Raw genomic sequence first — 18,922 nt, forward strand, 5'->3', positions numbered from 1 at the left:
CATACATACAAATTTAAGTCGATAGTTAAGTTCCCTCTCTCAATTTTCAAAATCAGATTTTTGTTAGATAAATAAAGCTTAATAACTTTATTCCTATAAATTATCGTTTAACTGTATATAACTTGTTAATTTCCAAAGAATTTCAAGATTTCGAGATTTCCCAAAAGCGCACGTATACATCCAAACACACACACACACACACACATACTTACTCGTTATTTCATTATTTCAATCATCACCTCTTTACCGATCAAATCTCAAGCTACGCGGTTCCACGCCCGGCCACATCAAATTATCCCATAATAATATAAGACAGAGGCGATATAAATCACTGTCAAGCGTCTTCCTCGACCTCTCACCTTCCATTACACGTTTCGGTGGTACCAATCTCGCGCCGTGCCCCGACCGGTTTGCCACCGGATCGATATATCACAAAGCAACCCCCGAAATCCACAAAATCCGATAAACCGGCGAGAAATACGGCCCTTGAGCCAACGCCGCTCATCGTTCGTGATACTCGCCGTTAAAGAAATTATGACAATTGAGTAAGCATCCTTTAACGGGGACCCGATGACATTTAGCGCAATGTGACATGCTGATCCCCGGGAAGGTAATCTCTCTCCAGGTGATGTACAGTGTGTTGTTGTCCCTGCACACGTCTCCCCGCACACACACGCACACGTACACACATCGCGCGCGCGTTAAATGAGGATCCGTGTAACCCCTCTTAAGGCGCCTCTGCCTCTGTGTCACTATGTCTCCCTCTCTGTCACCCACGTAACCGGCTCTCTGTCCCCCCGGTGTGTCGCCGTGTCCCATGTGCGTCCTCTTAGGTGCACGGTGGCTATCGTTACTTGGCCAAATGGTCGTATTGGTGATGCCTCCAGGGGTATATATACGACGAGCGCTGCGGGGCTTGATAAACACTTGCCCATCAGCGATTACTGCTGCAGCATGTACACGTCACTGGTAAGCGTAATTAAGAGACAGGGAGAGATAGATAGAGAGATTGAGAGAAAGAGAGAGAGAGAAAGAGAGATAGAGAGATTGAGAGAGAGAGAGAGAGAAAAATCGCAGGTGAACAAAGATCAGGAACGAGGAGATCTAGGGTGAATCTCGCTGGGGGTGTTGAAGGTTTGGTCTGACCGTATCGGAACTAGTGAACCCTATAATACGGGAAGATTCGTCGAGTGCCGTCGAAATCCGCGTTCTACGCGTTTTTTTTTCTGTGCGCGATTGTGACATACAACCGTTTGTCTGTGCCGTTTTGAACCGACCGATTCGTGGACGTGTTTCTTTTCTGGGATGGATGTTCAAAGAAAGAGGGTCGAGAGTAGAGAGGTATAGTGAGTAGAGAGGATAGATGAGTGTATCAACCCCCTCAAGGATATCGTCGTGAATCACGACGCATCGTGCGCGTATGTATGTGATATCTGGATTTGGATTTCGAAAGTCTCTTAGATAATCTTATTAAATTATGTATCGCGTTTGTTTTGATTTTTGTATTCATAATGTGAATTAACAATCTTTCGTTTTTTTGATTAATTAATTTTATCGATAATTTTTCGCAAAAGAAATCTCGATTTAATATTTATTTATGTATTTATTTATACGATTATGTAAATTTACACGAAAAAAATATCGAGAAGTTTTCGGGATGATATATTTAACGAACTGAAATTTTAAAAATTTCGATCAGGATTAGATGACAATGAAGAATCTTTAGAGAAGATTAGAATGAATAGATGAGAAGCATATATAGATAATAATAATATATAGATAATAGATAAATAGCAAAGATGATTGAGAAATATAAGGATAAAAGAACATGGGAAAATATAATTAAATTGCAAATTAAAATTTTTATGAAACTTAAAACTAAAGAAATAAAACGTGATTTTCTTTTTATGCTTTAAACATAACTTCACTTTGGATATTTTCTATTTTTGTTTTTTTTATCATGTGTATTTTTTATACAAGATGGTAATATATTTAGAGATCAAAATAAACACAATACATATAAAAATAAAACTTAATCGAGGCTATTTATTATTTTCTGTCTATGATATACTCTCAAATTTAAATTGCTCATAATTTAATAAACAAGTCTTAACATTTTTATTCATCAACTCTATTTTATTTTTAGAATCGATTTTCCAAAAATATGTTACGAATATATTGGTACCCTATACAATAATTAATACAATCGACAAAGAATCATTCTATCGTAACAATTTCATTAAAAAGAAAATAAAATCTCGTCGCAGAGAAACGTATGAAACACTCGAATCGAGCGCTAGTAACAATCTATGTCTGACTTAATATAACTGTCGCACTACCGTCCGAATTATGGCTGACTCGAAATGGTATCACTACGTTGCGCTACGTTGTTTTCGACAATACAGGCTATTCGTGACCACTCGAAATTGAACGATAGACAATCTTGCAATCGATTTCTCGAATCTATATATCTCGATGCATCGTTTAAATCCAGTCTCGTAAACGCGCAATTACGCGGGAATCGCGAGGTAATTTATAGATGTTTAAACACAATAATGTGTAAACACTAGTATATACGGCGCATGCGCATACGCGAGAACATTCAGTGTCCGCCATACCTTGACGTCTTTACATGGTAATTCGAAGCAGTGTTTGTTTTACTGCTCAACTATAATGACCAACATCGCGTTAAGGATTTGTGCAAACTTCGAATTCGCTTAAATTGAATGCGTTGCCACCAATTTCAATGTTTCGCGCGGGAAATTTCAAATCGTTTCGTTGTATCATATATATAATATATACATTTAACTAAAATTATGAAGATAATTAGATATATTGAATCAAAATCAGTATTAATTTTATCAATGGTAAAAAAGAAAAAATCTAAAACTATTTCACTTAATTATAGTGTTAACATTAGCGACAAACATTAGAATCATGTATTTAAATTTAGTTTAATATCTTTAATTCTATTACAATAACATATATAATATTGAATTGAAATTTTAGTACACTTACAATTAATTATAAACGAGAAATAAATTCCATTCACCGCGGATCTTAATTTCGTAAGAATATTCAGATAAGCATCGATCTCTCCTCGTCCCAGCTTCTTCAAACTAACTAAAACACTCTTGTCACTTTTTTCTCGAGCTAAAAGTCGTAACAACGAACGACACGAAGATCGTGGATCCATTTTGAATAAACGCGAGCCAATAAAACGAGCCAAACGAGTCACGATTCTGATCTTTTCCCCAGATAACCGTGATCGCGCTTGCAGGCTGCGTGGCAGCCGCCCCCGCGGAGGAGGTGATACCGATCGTGGCCCAAAGCCAGGAGGGCCCGAACCCAGACGGCTCGTACAAGTGGAGCTACGAATCCGGAAACGGGATCAAGGCGCAAGAGGAGGGCCACTTGGAGAACGCTGGCCAAGAGAACGAGGCGATGAACGCGCAGGGAAGCTTTAGTTATCCCAGTGACGACGGCCAACAAATCTCGTTGACGTACATAGCGAACGAGGAAGGTTTCCAACCGCAGGGCGCTCACTTACCGACCACGCCGGAAATACCGCCCCTTATCCAGAAAGCGCTCGATTGGATAGCTGCACATCCGAGTAAAGAGGACCAGAATCAGGTATAAAGGATAGTACGTGCGTCGTCAGTGATCTCAGCGAGTCTGCAATTCGATCCAATCCCTTTTGTACTACGGATTAAATTTTTTCNTTTTTTTTTTTTTTTTTTTTTTTTTTTTTTTTTTTTTTTTTTTTTTTTTTTTTTTTTAACGATGAATCGCCCTCCGTCGTCGTCACCTCTTGCCGCCCGTTCTTCAAGCTCTAACGAAATGCGTATATCACTCTCTAATGGTTCAATATGTTTGTAAATAATTTATTGTATACTTTTTACGGACTCATATATTGTATACATTTATGCATTGTATATTGATATATTTTATGTCATTATTTTATATATATATAATAAAATATATATATATGTATCGTGTATATTGCGTGTATTGTAACGCGTCTAAACGCGACCACGTAGAATCACGGGTAACGAGCATGTAGATAATCGTTCCCGGACATTACGATGCATTACGGAATAAATGTTGCAATTCAAGTGATAATTTTGTCTTTATACCTAACCATTTATGAGATTTTATAATTTTTTTTTCTTTTTTTTTTTTTTCGTTAAGATATTTTCAAGAGGAAAGGAAGAGGAGAATTATAAATATCAGTTTTATGAAACTTATGATGAACACTCTTTTTTAATATTCTTTATTTTTGATTATACAATTATTATATGATAATAATTGAAGGTAAGAATATCAGGAGAATAAGAATTGAACAAAAAATCTTCTTTATAAATGCTTTGTGAATTTATTATAATTGAAATATTAAAATGCGCACAAAAATGCATAATTCTAGGACAATTTTAAGCTTCAACAATTATTTGTATTTGCAACGATAATGCTCAACTTAAAAAAATATCGAATATCATGTTCTTTTGTAATAATTAAATTTTGTTTACATTCTTTGAACAAGAATAATAGATAGTAAAAAGAATCAGTGAATACCTATTAGAATATAAATTTTAATTATACCAATTTGTCAAACTTCTTCATGTTTTCTTTTAATTCAAATGAATGCAAATCCACTGCATCAGTATACATACATATTTCATAATAGCAATATATACTTTAATTACAAGAAAAGGGATTTGCAAAAAATTTTAATCCATTTCTCAATGTTTTTTCATTCATTTTTTTTTTAATCTCTGTGATTAAATCTCGTTCAAGTAATCCGGATCATTTTTTACTTATATTCCTGGCAATATAAATGGCAGGATTATTAACTATAACCCAGATATCAACCACTTTTTGATTAAAGTGATTCAAGCATTAAAAAGATTTTTATCTAATAAAAAAAATAATAAATTAAACTAATATAAATGATATTGTATCAAATAAATAAATTTCACGATATCGATAAGTTAAAAAATCAACGTACAGATGCAACAATTTTATCCTGTTCGAAGAAACACAGTTGTCGAACAGTCAATGTTAACTTTAATCGTAACTTTATATCAAAGCAGTATTTATTCCTTGCCCGGAATTTATCTAGTTTGAAACTGTTTGGCCGGATCAAATATAAACACAAATTGGATTAAGGCTAGTTTACAGTCGCTTTGGGTCACGACAGGTCAGTCCAGATGCAATCCAACAACTATAGAGATGCGCTGCAACTGCACGAAAACTTCGACTTCACCTTCTCTTCACCATTTACATTTCCTTCTTATTTACAATTCCAGTCCAATTTTCTATTATTCAATCGAATTGTTACGTCAATAATTTTGTCTTAATCGTGCAATAACTGATTCATATCCTAATATGATATTCGTTTTCCTTACTATTATATCATAAAATTAAATTGTAAATGTAAATTTCTTTGGAACGTTTAATTATATAATCTAAAACAATGGATCTTAATCTTTTATTATTTATTCATCACAAACTTTTTTAAATATTTTAAATTATGTATTCATCGTTGATTGACGATTAAAGATAAATTTTGTGGAACAGAAATCGTCGTCAATAAGATTGCTTATTGACAATTTCATTAATACTATTTGAATATATTATGATATATTTTTCTTTAAATACATAAAATTACATTAATTATATATAAATTATTTCTTTAAATACATAAAATTACATTAATTAAATAATTTTCTGTCATCATAGATTAAAGATTAAAATTTAATTAAATGTGTACTATGTATATACATTTAAAATAATGTTCATCAATATTTAGTATTTATATTTGAAAGCGAATTTCAAATTTAGTTTCGTGCATGAGAACTTAAAAGTAGATATTTGAATCTATGAATTTTTTCGAAATTAGCTTAATCATAACTTGTTAATAAGATACAAAATCTAAAGTATATTTTAATGTGTCGTTCCATGGACTGAAAAAAATAGTCATCATAGGATCAAATATGAAACAGAAATTTAGATTGGTTCTTCGATTTTTCGAAGAATTTGATCCATTCTCGTTCGATCCATGCATTCTGTGGTACGTACTGATTTACGATAGAAAGTTTCAGCACGATGCGACATAGTACAACGTTTTAAGCACGTGCTCGTTGTAGACTCGGTTTGCCATCATTAATCAATCGTGATACCACGGACATAAAGGACGTCCTCGAGTAATTTATTGAAAGACGATGGGTGTACGGATAACGTGGACTCGTTTACCTTTCCTTGTATTTTCTTGTGAATAAAATGACAAATATATCGTATGAGAATTATCGAGAATCTCGTAGCAAGAGAAGGCTTGCTATTCATTTATATCGACTTGAAGGAAATTAAAAAAAAAAAAAAGAAATTGTTTATAAAGTAATTTACATTTTAACTTTATATTAATCGTAAGAACTAATTAAAGAAAAGAATATTTTATATGATAATTAATAATTATTCAATAGATAAATCTTTATTTCAATTTTTAATGAATTATTTTTGTTGAGGAAAAATCAAGAATCATTAAACAATTGAATGTAATTGTTAATATTAATTTTTGGAAAAATATCTACAACCAAAAGTATTGAAGACATTATTTATCATTTGAAAGAATTATAATTGTATTCCACATAATTTTTTAATCAATAAGAATATTTTTAAAAATAATTATAAAAATCGTATTCAAGTATATTTTGTAAATTTGGAATAATGGATCTAGTCAATCATTGGAAAAAATATATAAAAATTTCTTAAATGTGTAATGTTTCAAAAAAACTACTTTTGGTTTTAAAATGTTATGAAAAAATATAAAAGAGTACATATAAGAATAAAAAGTCATTAGCTTATCTTAATTGTTATTATCAGTGATTTAATATATACATATATTAAATAATTAGTCATATTTCCTCAATGGAGTTGTTTTGCATTAATTTCACACATTAATATCTTCCCCTTTGATGATGATTACACCTGAAACTTTCGTTGAACTTTCGCAGACGACAACATTATAGGTTTCTATTTTAATACCTGTAATATGTTTCACATTTACAATAGTATTATGTAATGCTTGATCGTTCCATCTTCTGTTGTCTGGTGGAAAATCATCTGGTGAAACTTTTATCTCATAACGATTGCCTTTTAGAGGAATCATTATAGTACTTGTCAAGAGACATAAATCATGCTTTAAACAAAGATGAATCGAATATATTTCGATAGTTTTCTAACACATAATAATTTTCCTCTTATACAATATCTTGAAATATTCTCTATTAAATTTAAATTAAAATACTGTGTAATAATATATAATTAATTATATTAAATTACATATCGAATTTTTATACAGATAAATATTAACTAAAAAAAAAAAAACATTTATAATTAACTTTTGTATTTGTTTTGCTTACTAGAATTTCCTTTTCAAAAATAACTCATAAAGACATACATTAATAAATGATGTATAAATAAATATAATTTGAATACTTTAAAAAAATGCTATTTTTTATTTTTTATTTTCTTTTCAAATATTAAAGTTTTATATAAAAGTGAAAGATCCAAGACTTTTTAAGAAATATATTATATGAAAGCATATAATATATCTTTCTTTATTATATGTTAATCGATATAATAAAAATTTTTGTTATTATATTATGACATACATATTTTTTTATTCATGTTTGTTCAATGTAAATAACATTTATATATTATAGTATTCACTTCAATTATGTTTGTCCATGTTTATGTTTACACCGATATAATAAATTAACATTGGTTTAAGTATATTCTCTCTTTAAACATCTTCAAATTTTATGGACAGGAAGAGAAAATATATTTTTGTAAGTATAAGATTCTGAAAATAATCATTTGAATATAAGGAAGATATCGTCGAAAGAAGAACAATTTCTCTGTTCATTTCTTTATCAAGTGTTATTGCATTCCGTTTCTTCATTGTGTCACGGCCCACGTTTAAGCATAAACGTGTCATCTCGGATCCACATCATAAACTACACTTTCTCCTTATCTTTCTTCTTTATTTTTTATTCAACTTCCTCTTAAACCGCATTTCTTTTTCATATCCTATCTTATATACTTGATTTTTATCGATATATATCATATGGATATAAAAAATATTTTATAAAAAGGAGTAAGTAATTATATTGATTTTTTATAGAAACAATATTATTTAATTTTTCGATATTTTTGTTTATCTTGCATTTATAATTAATTTCAATTCCATATTTATTTAAACAAATATTAAATATAATGATATTTTTTAAATTTATGAATTTATGTTTTTTTTATTCATTTTTATACACCAACAAGTTAATAATAATCAATTCGACGAAACTTTTAATAATAAAACAGCAAATTATATTAAATAATTTAATATGATTTAAATATTAGATCTATTTATAATATTAGTTTAATCTTTCTCCTATATTACTTCTGTATTTCAATAATTCAAATTTCATAGAATTCTTGTTAAATATCTTGAATAATGTGCTGGTAAATATTTATTATTAAATATATTAAATATTATAATTCTGCTGCAGCGCTATCTAAACGAGAATACATAATCACAGATTAAACGTATTAAATTTCGTCGAATAGCGCTATTCGTATTCCATTACAAATGAAATATCGATAATATTTGCAAGACTGAATTATGTATTTCGAGTTGTGATATTTGATAAGTATTATATATTATATAATTATTTATTTAAGAAAATATAATTATGTAATAAATATTATATAGAAAATATTTTATAGCATAACAAAAAAAAATTTTATCTCTAACATTTCTTATAAAGAAGTGAATTGCGTAATATTAGAAATTTATAAGGAAAAATAAACCAATTCTATATTTCGAAAATGTTGTGCATATTTCATTATCAAATTTCATGAATTTTTAAAAGCAATGTAAAAATTTTTTATTTTAACAATAAGAATATGTTGATTTTCTTCTACTGTATGCACATAAATATATTATAAGATAATAATTGAAAATTTAAATTTTCCATAATTTCTTCGTCATTATGAATACATATAATAACATATTTCTATAGTTAACCTATTATTTTATATAAGCATATATTTCTACAATATGAAAAGTGAGAAAAAAAAAGAAATATTAATGTAATATTTATAAGTTAAAACTACAAATTCATGAAACAATTGGTATTGGAAATTCATCAAATATGTAAATATTTAAAAACTAGTTTCTATTTATTTATTATTTATTTTATTTTATTTTAATTTATTTATTATTTAACAATACTTCTACATTTCATAAAAAGAGGAGACACAAAAAAAATTTAGAGAAATAGATAGGTATCTAAGATTTTTTTAAATTTTTAAAACGAAATAATTCAATTATTTTTATTAAACAATAATACTATCAGATATATTACATATTAGATCAATATAATTTTCTTTAATTATAATGTATTTAATTTTATGATTTTCAAAACTATAATTTTAATTAATATTAAAAAATTTTTTATTAATATTATACATATATTATATTTATAAAATTTTTCTATGAGTATGTATTTATTATACTTTCTTAAATAGCTTTAGATACTTTCAAAAATTTTATGTCACATGCACATTACTTATATATATAGAACATTTCTATAGAAAATTTATTATACTTTCTTGACTGACTGTATGCATTATAACACTCAATTTTAATTACATAATACTAAATACATATATAAACTTACTTACATTCATAAATTTTTTCCATGAAAAGTGTTCAAATATGTATTTATTAACTTTCCAAATCAACTTGTATATACTACAATCATTACAGCCACACTGTACGCTCTTCCTCAATGGGTAATACAGGTAACCGCAGAATGATGGAAAAAATGGCAGCAAACTTATGACACTTAACTATTTCCGCACAGCGCTTAAGACGCGCGTCTTAAGTCTATTTTCATTGCCGGTGCACAGGCAATTTAGCGAAACAATTCGTAAATAGGCGTAAAGACGGGGGCGTGCTGTTTCCTTGTTTACACGAACAGATGGTTTTCCGCGTCTACCAAGGCGTGTGTAATCCAAACGAACGAGGACAAGCTATGCAGCTGGTGCAGCGACCAACTTTCGTACTCTGACGCTTACGTAATATTTCTCTGTCTCCTTCGCCGCAACAACCTTCGACCTCACGACTTTCGTGGTATCGTGTTCCATCTGTCGCGAGCTATTTTGCCTGTAAATAGATCGCGGCCGAAATCCGCGCGTTGTTTCGCCGAGATTCCAACGCCTGTGACAAGCTGCAGGGCTGACATTTCCCTTTTTCTTTCATGTTTCTCGTTTCTCATGAACTAAAAACGAGTCTTGTACTATAGTGTGACGTTAGATTAATTATGATACGTGGATCTTAAGTCTTTGATTTGTCTTGGACTTTGAGAAAAATTTATTTTTTATAAATTATTGATAGATGATAGAATATGTTAATTATGATACATAGATACACATTTAGTGAATGATAATTGTTATTGTAATTTATTATTAATTTAGGTGATTTTTTGATATTTTTTTATGGCTGTGTTTTGATGTTGTTTTAAGAGAAAATATTAGAAAAAGTACTTAATATTGGATAAAAATGTATTTTCGACGCTAGGAGTAGTATAAGAGCCAGTAACTTAAATGATTAATTTTTTATTATTCTCTTTTAGTTTGTTTCTTATTGTTAGTAGTACAATAGAATCTCCATTATTCAAAATATATTGTTCATTATTCGACTATTCTAATATTTGAATATTTTATTAATTGAAAATTATATATAATAATTATATATAATTCTACTAAAACTAAAAAAGATTTCTAAAAAACTTTCATTTTTTTTTTCACTGTAATGATCTTTTAATATCTTAAAAAATGAAATATAAAATCCAGCTATATCACATTATGAAGATAAAATTTTAAATTAATAAGTAACAAACGTAATACTATTAGGAAGATAGATCTTTAATTAATCTAAATCTTTACTCTGGAGATGTGTGATATGTGTTTAGAAAGTATATTTATAAATTTAAAAAGCGTCAAGAAATCTTCTTTATAAATGCCATTTTGTAGGATCGTTTGAAGAAAACGAAAGGAAAATATTTCTTTGGGATAGAATTAAAATATTATTATGGCACAGATATTTACTCAGGTGTCAGTTATTTTTAATTTTAAGTTTTTTAATCGTACTATATGATAATTTACAACTACGCAAATTAAATATTAATAATATTTAATCACTTTCAATAATCAATGACTTTATATGAGCAAATAAATTATTTATTGTCCCCATAACTTATTGTTAGATAAGTACATATTTAAGATACAATTCTTTTTCTGAAAGTAATAATTTATAATTTGAATATAAAATATTTATTGTTAGATTATATTAACAATTTAAATAACATTGCAAGTTTTACAGATTCTAATTATATTAAAATAATAATAATAATTTAAAAGCATTTATTTTTTTCATATTTTCCAATATTTTTCTTTTTCATTATATTAATTTTATATTAATTTTGTGATTACATGATTGTAATACTTATAAAAAACACTTTTTTTTATAATTGAATACTTTTAATATACATATTGTTAAACATATAGATTTATTTCGATAATTAATATTTCTTTGTTGTTTCTTTAAAATTAAACTTCCATATTTTCTTTTATAAAATAACAATTTCTAGCTCCTTCAATATTTATCTTAATGCAATAATTTTTTATAAAAATGTCAATGCATCAAAGTTTATCATTATTATTCACAAATGATCCATAAGATTTAAATAATAAATAAAACTTGAAAAATAATATATGCATTAATTATTTTTTTGTTTCTTTTTTTCGAAATTTGATGAATATTTTCAATAATACTAATATCTACATTAGAGATTTAATGATCATTAAATCATAGATGAAACGATCAGTTTAATCGGACTCATGAGTGATATATTTCACTTATTACAATGCATGACAGTGTGTTTAACAAAATTCGAAATGTGATTAATGATTGCATATTATGATTAATGTAAAGTTCATAAGCTTTATGAACTTGCTTAATAATTACCATTTATAATAATCAGTATTTATGATTAATAATTAACCGAAATAATCGAAATTAATATAATCACAAGACATAATTAATTTAATAATTGTTAATCATTGCATGATTAAATGTTTTGTTATGATTAAATAATTAATAATTCTTAATAATCAATATAACAAATAATACTGAATCATTTTTGGAATATATGTATATGTTATTATTATTACTATTATTTTTTACAATAGATATATAAATATCTATTGTAAGTTTATAAATAGGTATTTTACTATATTATATATATTACGTTTGTTATGTTTATAATTGTAATATATGATTCTTTACACATTAGTACCAATCATTTATATCTTTATTAATTAATAGAATTGTTCAATTATGAATGAATATTTCTATTATTATGTAAAAAAAATGATTTTTATCTAATTTTAGCAAAAGATTGATGACACTAATATATCACATAAATATTATTTTAGTACGTAACTTTTTTTTATTATTATAATATCATATAATAATTATTTACTATTTAATCTTTATGTATGAAAACTATGTTATTCACGTTATAACATTTTCTATCAAAATATTTAGTTTAAATCAAATTAATTAATGATAAAGTGAGATCTATATAAAAAATTTTAAATATCCATTCTATTTTTCACGTAATTGAATAAGAAACATTCTTTCAAAATTACTTTATTACACAAGATAAATCATATGTAATATATCATCATCATCATTTACATCAGTTCTGCATATACATATAATTTTTCAATTCAAATATAAACTGTTAACGAGGGAATATAACATAGAGAATTAATAATACAAATCCACTAATGTTTAATATAAACGTATTTAAATTTATTATATCTTGATTTTTATAAAATTACGATACTATCAAATATAATCTATACAAAATTCACAATACTTGCATCTCTCGTGTAATAATTTAATTTACTCGTGACACGACAACGATATTTCGATAAAATTTTTTCACTTCGTAGAATCAACTTCTTCTCTCGAGTAAATAAACTTTCCCAAAAGAAGAAATACGAACTCTCAACTGATTTTTTCACGTCATAAAGATGAAACATCGGAAACTACAATCTATTCTTTTCTGGATTAGCAGCTATCCAGTCAAGAGCGCGTTGAATGAGGACTGGCACCGGTTGCGTGGATGGTGGAGTTGGCAGATGCGCCCCTTGAAAAGTGGCGCCATTTTCGTTGGCCAACCAGTCAATGTTGATCCTTGTTCCATCTGGAGCCGTCCACGAGGCTGATCCACGAACTTCCTCGGCTTCCGCATCTTTCTGCCCGCGATTCTTCAGGACACCCTCCTCCTCGAAAATGATGCCATTAGCGCTTTCCCATTTCGAGTGAAAACTACCATCCGGGCTGATGTCTTGGTTCTGTCTGACGATGGCGATCGGTTGGTCCGCGGCTAACACCATAGCCATTAAGCTTAATATGCAAATTGTGTGAAAATACATGGCGCAATTCTGTTCTGGAAAGATGTTCAAAAGGTTTTATTATTTTTATGTGGTAATATAAAATTATTCTTATTTTTAAAATTAAGTTATCAAGATATAATTATAATTATATTGTCAAGATATAATATTATTTAATAATTTCATTGTTATAGAATATTAAAGGATATAAAGTTATTAACGTAAATAAAAATTGAGAAACTGTTTAAATTTATTTTATATTCTTATTCAAAATTCATAGGATAATTTATTTTATTTTAATTTTATTCAAAAATAATATGTACATATTCAATATCCATAATAATTGAAATGAATAAGTTTTATTATGAATAGAAAATATGATTTTTGAATGAAAATATACATATAGGTTTAATAAATATTATTCAAGTAACAAAGTAATAGAATAATTGATTTTAAAGCAAATATTTTATGGTTTTTAAATGGAGATATATAAGATGTTAATATATTTATGTAGTTATTTTTGAAGAATCGATTCTAATGGTTTTTATCAATTTTTTTCATTAGAAGAGTGTTTACAAGAGTGTAGTACAAGAATTTAATCAATTCTTTATATGTATTTATACTTTGTATACAATCATCTTTATAAGAATTTTTATAGAAATATATAAATAATTTATTATTATTAATAATTCATTATGTAAATTTATTTTTAAATTTTTATAGAAAAATTATTATGTATTTATGAAAAAATCAAAATTAATAAAAAGACAAATAAATTTTTGAATAAACAATTTGAACTTTTCAATATAATAATTTATCAATTAATAACATTAAAATTTATTGACAAATATATTACAAATGTAGAATATCTTTTCTTGTGAGTTAAAATTTGCAATTAATTAATTAATTAATTAAAATGTTAATTAAAATGTTTTTGTTATCACAAAAAAATTTCTTATAATGTTTATCGTTTTTAAAATATAATTATATATTAATTATATAATGTATCATATGTAAGAACACTAATTGAATTATGCAAAAATTATATTTAGTTAGATTAGATAAAGTTTCTATTTATATAAGTCTATTTTTTTCCCATCAAATTCGTATAAACTTTATATATAAATAATCAAACTTTTTTTACTATATCATAATTCTATAATAATATTCATTCTTATTCAAGTAACAGAAATTCATACAGAAATTCTTCATTCAATTAATCCAAATGAATTCACATGTAATCATAAATGATTCCCACTTGAAAGATTCTTTCATCGATTAACAGCCAAGCATCTCGTTTCAAATGACAAGTGACCAATCATAAAATCATCTAATCTGTCTATCCGTTAAGGTTCATTAATTCATCACGGTTAAGCTCGTTTTATTAAAACGCAATGATTAGATTAAGCGCAGTAAAATGACATAAGTAGATGGCAACGATATGCGTGTTAATCAATGATCGATTGTTCGTATAACAGATCGATTTAAGATAGATATCGATAAAAGCCTATCGATTATATCCAAGTTATTAATTCTAACCTCGATTTGCGAATTTCCAGATAGCGGGTACAAAATCCTACTAGCGGGGACATCTCTATTGCCTCCACCTTTTATAGTACGAAGTACTCTCTGCTATCACCGACATTTTCCATTCAAATGTCATTCGGTGATACCGGTTCAACCTTCGTATGACCGGTATCATGCGTTGAAGATACCTTCCCGCAGTTGGATCAGAGAGACGAACAACCTGTAATCAATCCGCGCCTACATCGTCAATTAACTGTTACCTGTTGGTACGTTATAAATACGTAACTTGTGTATCGTACTATAAATATACGAAACTGGCCGACACTGGCAATTTCGAGAGCATTAAGCGGTGAATGAACGAGTTATTTATTCGTGCTTAAAGAGATTGGATATCGAGGCGTAATCATTGTGTTAACGTTAACATGTTCATGCAAGAAAGGAAGATTTTTTTTCTCGTATACGAAATAATTTTTGTTTATTGATACGACAACGTGATTATGTAACTTTTCGAAATTGATGTATTGTAATATATGTGTATATATATATATTACATAATGTATTATAATGGAGTATAATATATGAGAATATATCTGATGTATAATTACAGGAAATTTAACTTTTTAATTTAACTTTTTAATATAATAAAAAAAAAATAAGATTAAAAAAATAAGATAAAAAAAATATATAGAATATGTATATAATTACAATAATACGATAATACGATAAAATGTAATATAATATTAATCATAGAATATTATATGTATGTTGTAATTTTTTATTTTGATTTATTCTTTAAATAATATATAGAGTGATATTAATTCATATTACAAATAGCATTAGAAAGATTTTTTTTTAATATTTTTTTCAAATAGATAATTAATAATATTATTAATTAATATTTGATTAAGAATTTTATTAAAAAGTGCTATTATTGTCAATAGATAAGATTAGAATTCGATTATTCACTGAAAAAAAATCTTATTAAATAAAGAAATGTATAAATAAAATAAGCAAACAATTTCTAACTTTATATTATATTCAAAAACAATCACACTAACGCTTTGTAATGAAATTGAATGAATAAGATCAATTATAATATATACTATATATGATGAACAATCTGACTTTTTTATTTTTGATTTTTGAAAAAATCTGAAAAAGTTCTGAAATATAAAACATGTGGAATGTTTAAAATTTTTTGTTAAAGAAAAATTAATTTATGTTTATTCAATTAATTTTTAATTTTTATATTTTTCTTGAAAATGAAGCCTTTCAATTTTTATTTTGATTATCATTTTATTTCAATTATATTAAATACAATTATATTAAATACATCATTACAAAAGTAAATAACATCTATTTCTAATATCTCTATGCAAAATAAACAATATAAAAAGATTTTAATAATTAACATTTTCATGCAAATTGTTTTAATATAACCATATAATTTATCTACACATCATTAACATCGTTATTGAGGTAATAATATACATTATGATGATATACAATGACAAAACATTATAAGGCAAATAATATTCTTAAACAGGTTTATATATTTTTTTTATGCTTTTTGCTGTAAATATCATAAATGGAAATATAACAAATAAAAATAATATAAAATAATTTAATTATTAAATCTTATTACAAGATTACCACTTAATAATAGTTAAGAATAGTATTAAATTGTCAATTTATGAATTTAATTTATAATAAATTATAAATTATAATCGTAAATTATATATATTCTTTTTTACAATTTTATACATCAAATAAAATAATTAGACAACAATTTATAAAATTTATTTGTAAAAGTTCATGTGTTTATTGAACTTATAATTGATACCCAAGAAACTTAATTTTCATTAATATCTTTAATAAAACCATTAATACTTTTATAATATTTATATAATACACATTTTAATTTTATTTCTTGAATCGTTTTATATTTTAATAATTTCCATAATTCGAATAAATAAACATTTTATTATTTAATTTATGTAATTGTTCGATGATACAAAAATTAATTCTCATTTATTTTAAAATCATATTATTCAATGGATAATTTTAATAAAACTGTCTGTTAAATTTTATGAACAATTTATTTTGAAATATGAAAATTAAATTTAAAAATATTTTATTTTTTTTATGATACAAGTTTAATCATGAATGTTTATAATTATAATTATAATATAATATAAAGAGATTTATGATGAAATAATATATTCTAGATGAATTTATTGTTATAATTAGCAATAATACTTGATATACAAATAGTCGAAATAAATCATATTGTACAGATTACTTTATTTATTTATTTTTTTTATTACTTTTATGAACAATTGGCCATATTTTCTGATATAGTAGGTATACAAATAAAACAAGTTTTTGCTTTTATATTTTCCTCTATTCTACTATGATAGATGAACAAATATATCAAACATTTGATTTTACAATATGAGTGATCTAAAATCAAAAATTTATGTATTATTGTGAAAAATCAAACATATTCCATCATTCACTATAATAGTTATTATAGTTATATATATAATAATATAGTTATATATATAATAAAACTATAATAGTTATATATATTTATATATATATAATATATATATATAATATTTATATATATATAATATGTAATATATGTAAAATTAAGTATATTTTTAAATTTCAAAATATAATAATATAAAGATTAAGCTTATAATAATATTTGAATAGAATAATAACATGATATAGTAATAACAACGAACAACATGTCACTATAGAAAATAAATTGAATGATGAATCATAACACTTAAGGGGTTAATAAATAAGGTTAAAACACTTTAATATACAACAACTTTCAAAGACCTTCAATCACACGAATATAATTAACACCTCATATATATTCACTATTTATTCATAACATGTTATAATTTTATAATTCTATAAAATACATTAATATTTTTGTCAAATTCTTTACGCTTCTTTTATTAAATTATATATTTTCTAGATAAAATCTATTTCTTTGATATTTTGTAAAATATAAAAAATATAAAAAATTCTTTATAAAACGCTCTACAAACATTTATAAAAAATGTATTTAATAGATATAAGCTTTTACCAGAGTATATTCTTTTATTAAATTATATACATCATTATTTGAAGAGCACGTGTATCTTAAGGAAGAACTTAGTAATAATGCACGAAAATAATTAATCTAGCAATGTTATAGTGATTCTTGTTATTTTTTCACTCAATCGTATTTGTAAAAAAAAATGATCTGTCATGGAGACTTCTAATGAACAAAATAAGTGACTTTTGAATAATTTTGTACAACGTATTATATTGTTCCAAAATGTTAGTCAGGACTTTTCATTACGACAAGTACCATCAATCATCTCTTTATTTGAATGTTCAACACACTTTGAATGGGAAAAAGAAAAAGATTTAAAAAGCATATGTTTTCTTCAAAGTTTGTGTAGTAACGATGGGTCAATGTCGAATGAATCACGATTCTAAGATGGTTATTAGAAATTTTGTAATTGTTTCACGACCTTTATGATTTTAACTATCGGTTTGCGTGCCTGGAACGGTTTCAACCAGTCTTTCGAAACTTCTGACAAACTTAAATTATGTAGGATCCTAAGGAGAGAAGTGTTAATTTTCGATGAGCTGGAAGAAAAATTTTTAAGAGATATGATGAAAGTTAAGATGGGTTGTCAAATATAACGAGGGAATATTTAGAAAATATGATCATCATAAATAAACGATTCGTTAAAATTCATAATTTAGAATAAGAGAAAGAAAAAAATCTAATATTTTTTTAATTTGTTGTTTAAATTAATTTTCATTTGTTATTGCTTTAAATCATTCTTCTTTAGTT

General features: G+C 26.0%; 2 protein-coding genes across 2 annotated transcripts; one reads left to right on the forward strand and one right to left on the reverse strand.

Annotated features, from left to right (window-relative positions):
* The first annotated feature begins 705 nt into the window (after positions 1–705).
* Positions 706–4,122, forward strand: LOC122710751 (larval cuticle protein LCP-17-like). The gene is made up of 2 exons (XM_043928794.1): positions 706–969; positions 3,259–4,122. Exons 1-2 carry the CDS (start codon positions 706–708, stop codon positions 3,637–3,639), a joined length of 645 nt encoding a protein of 214 aa, XP_043784729.1. The 3' UTR covers positions 3,640–4,122.
* Positions 4,123–13,179: 9,057 nt separating this feature from the next.
* LOC122710750 (endocuticle structural glycoprotein SgAbd-8-like) lies at positions 13,180–13,569 on the reverse strand. Its single transcript, XM_043928792.1, has one exon. The coding sequence runs from the start codon at positions 13,567–13,569 to the stop codon at positions 13,180–13,182; it is 390 nt and encodes a 129-aa protein (XP_043784727.1).
* Between the last annotated feature and the right edge of the window lie 5,353 nt (positions 13,570–18,922).

This window comes from Apis laboriosa, unplaced genomic scaffold (genome assembly GCF_014066325.1).
Source record: "Apis laboriosa isolate Shangri-la unplaced genomic scaffold, ASM1406632v1 scaffold151_cov152, whole genome shotgun sequence".
Classification (NCBI taxonomy): domain Eukaryota; kingdom Metazoa; phylum Arthropoda; class Insecta; order Hymenoptera; family Apidae; genus Apis; species Apis laboriosa.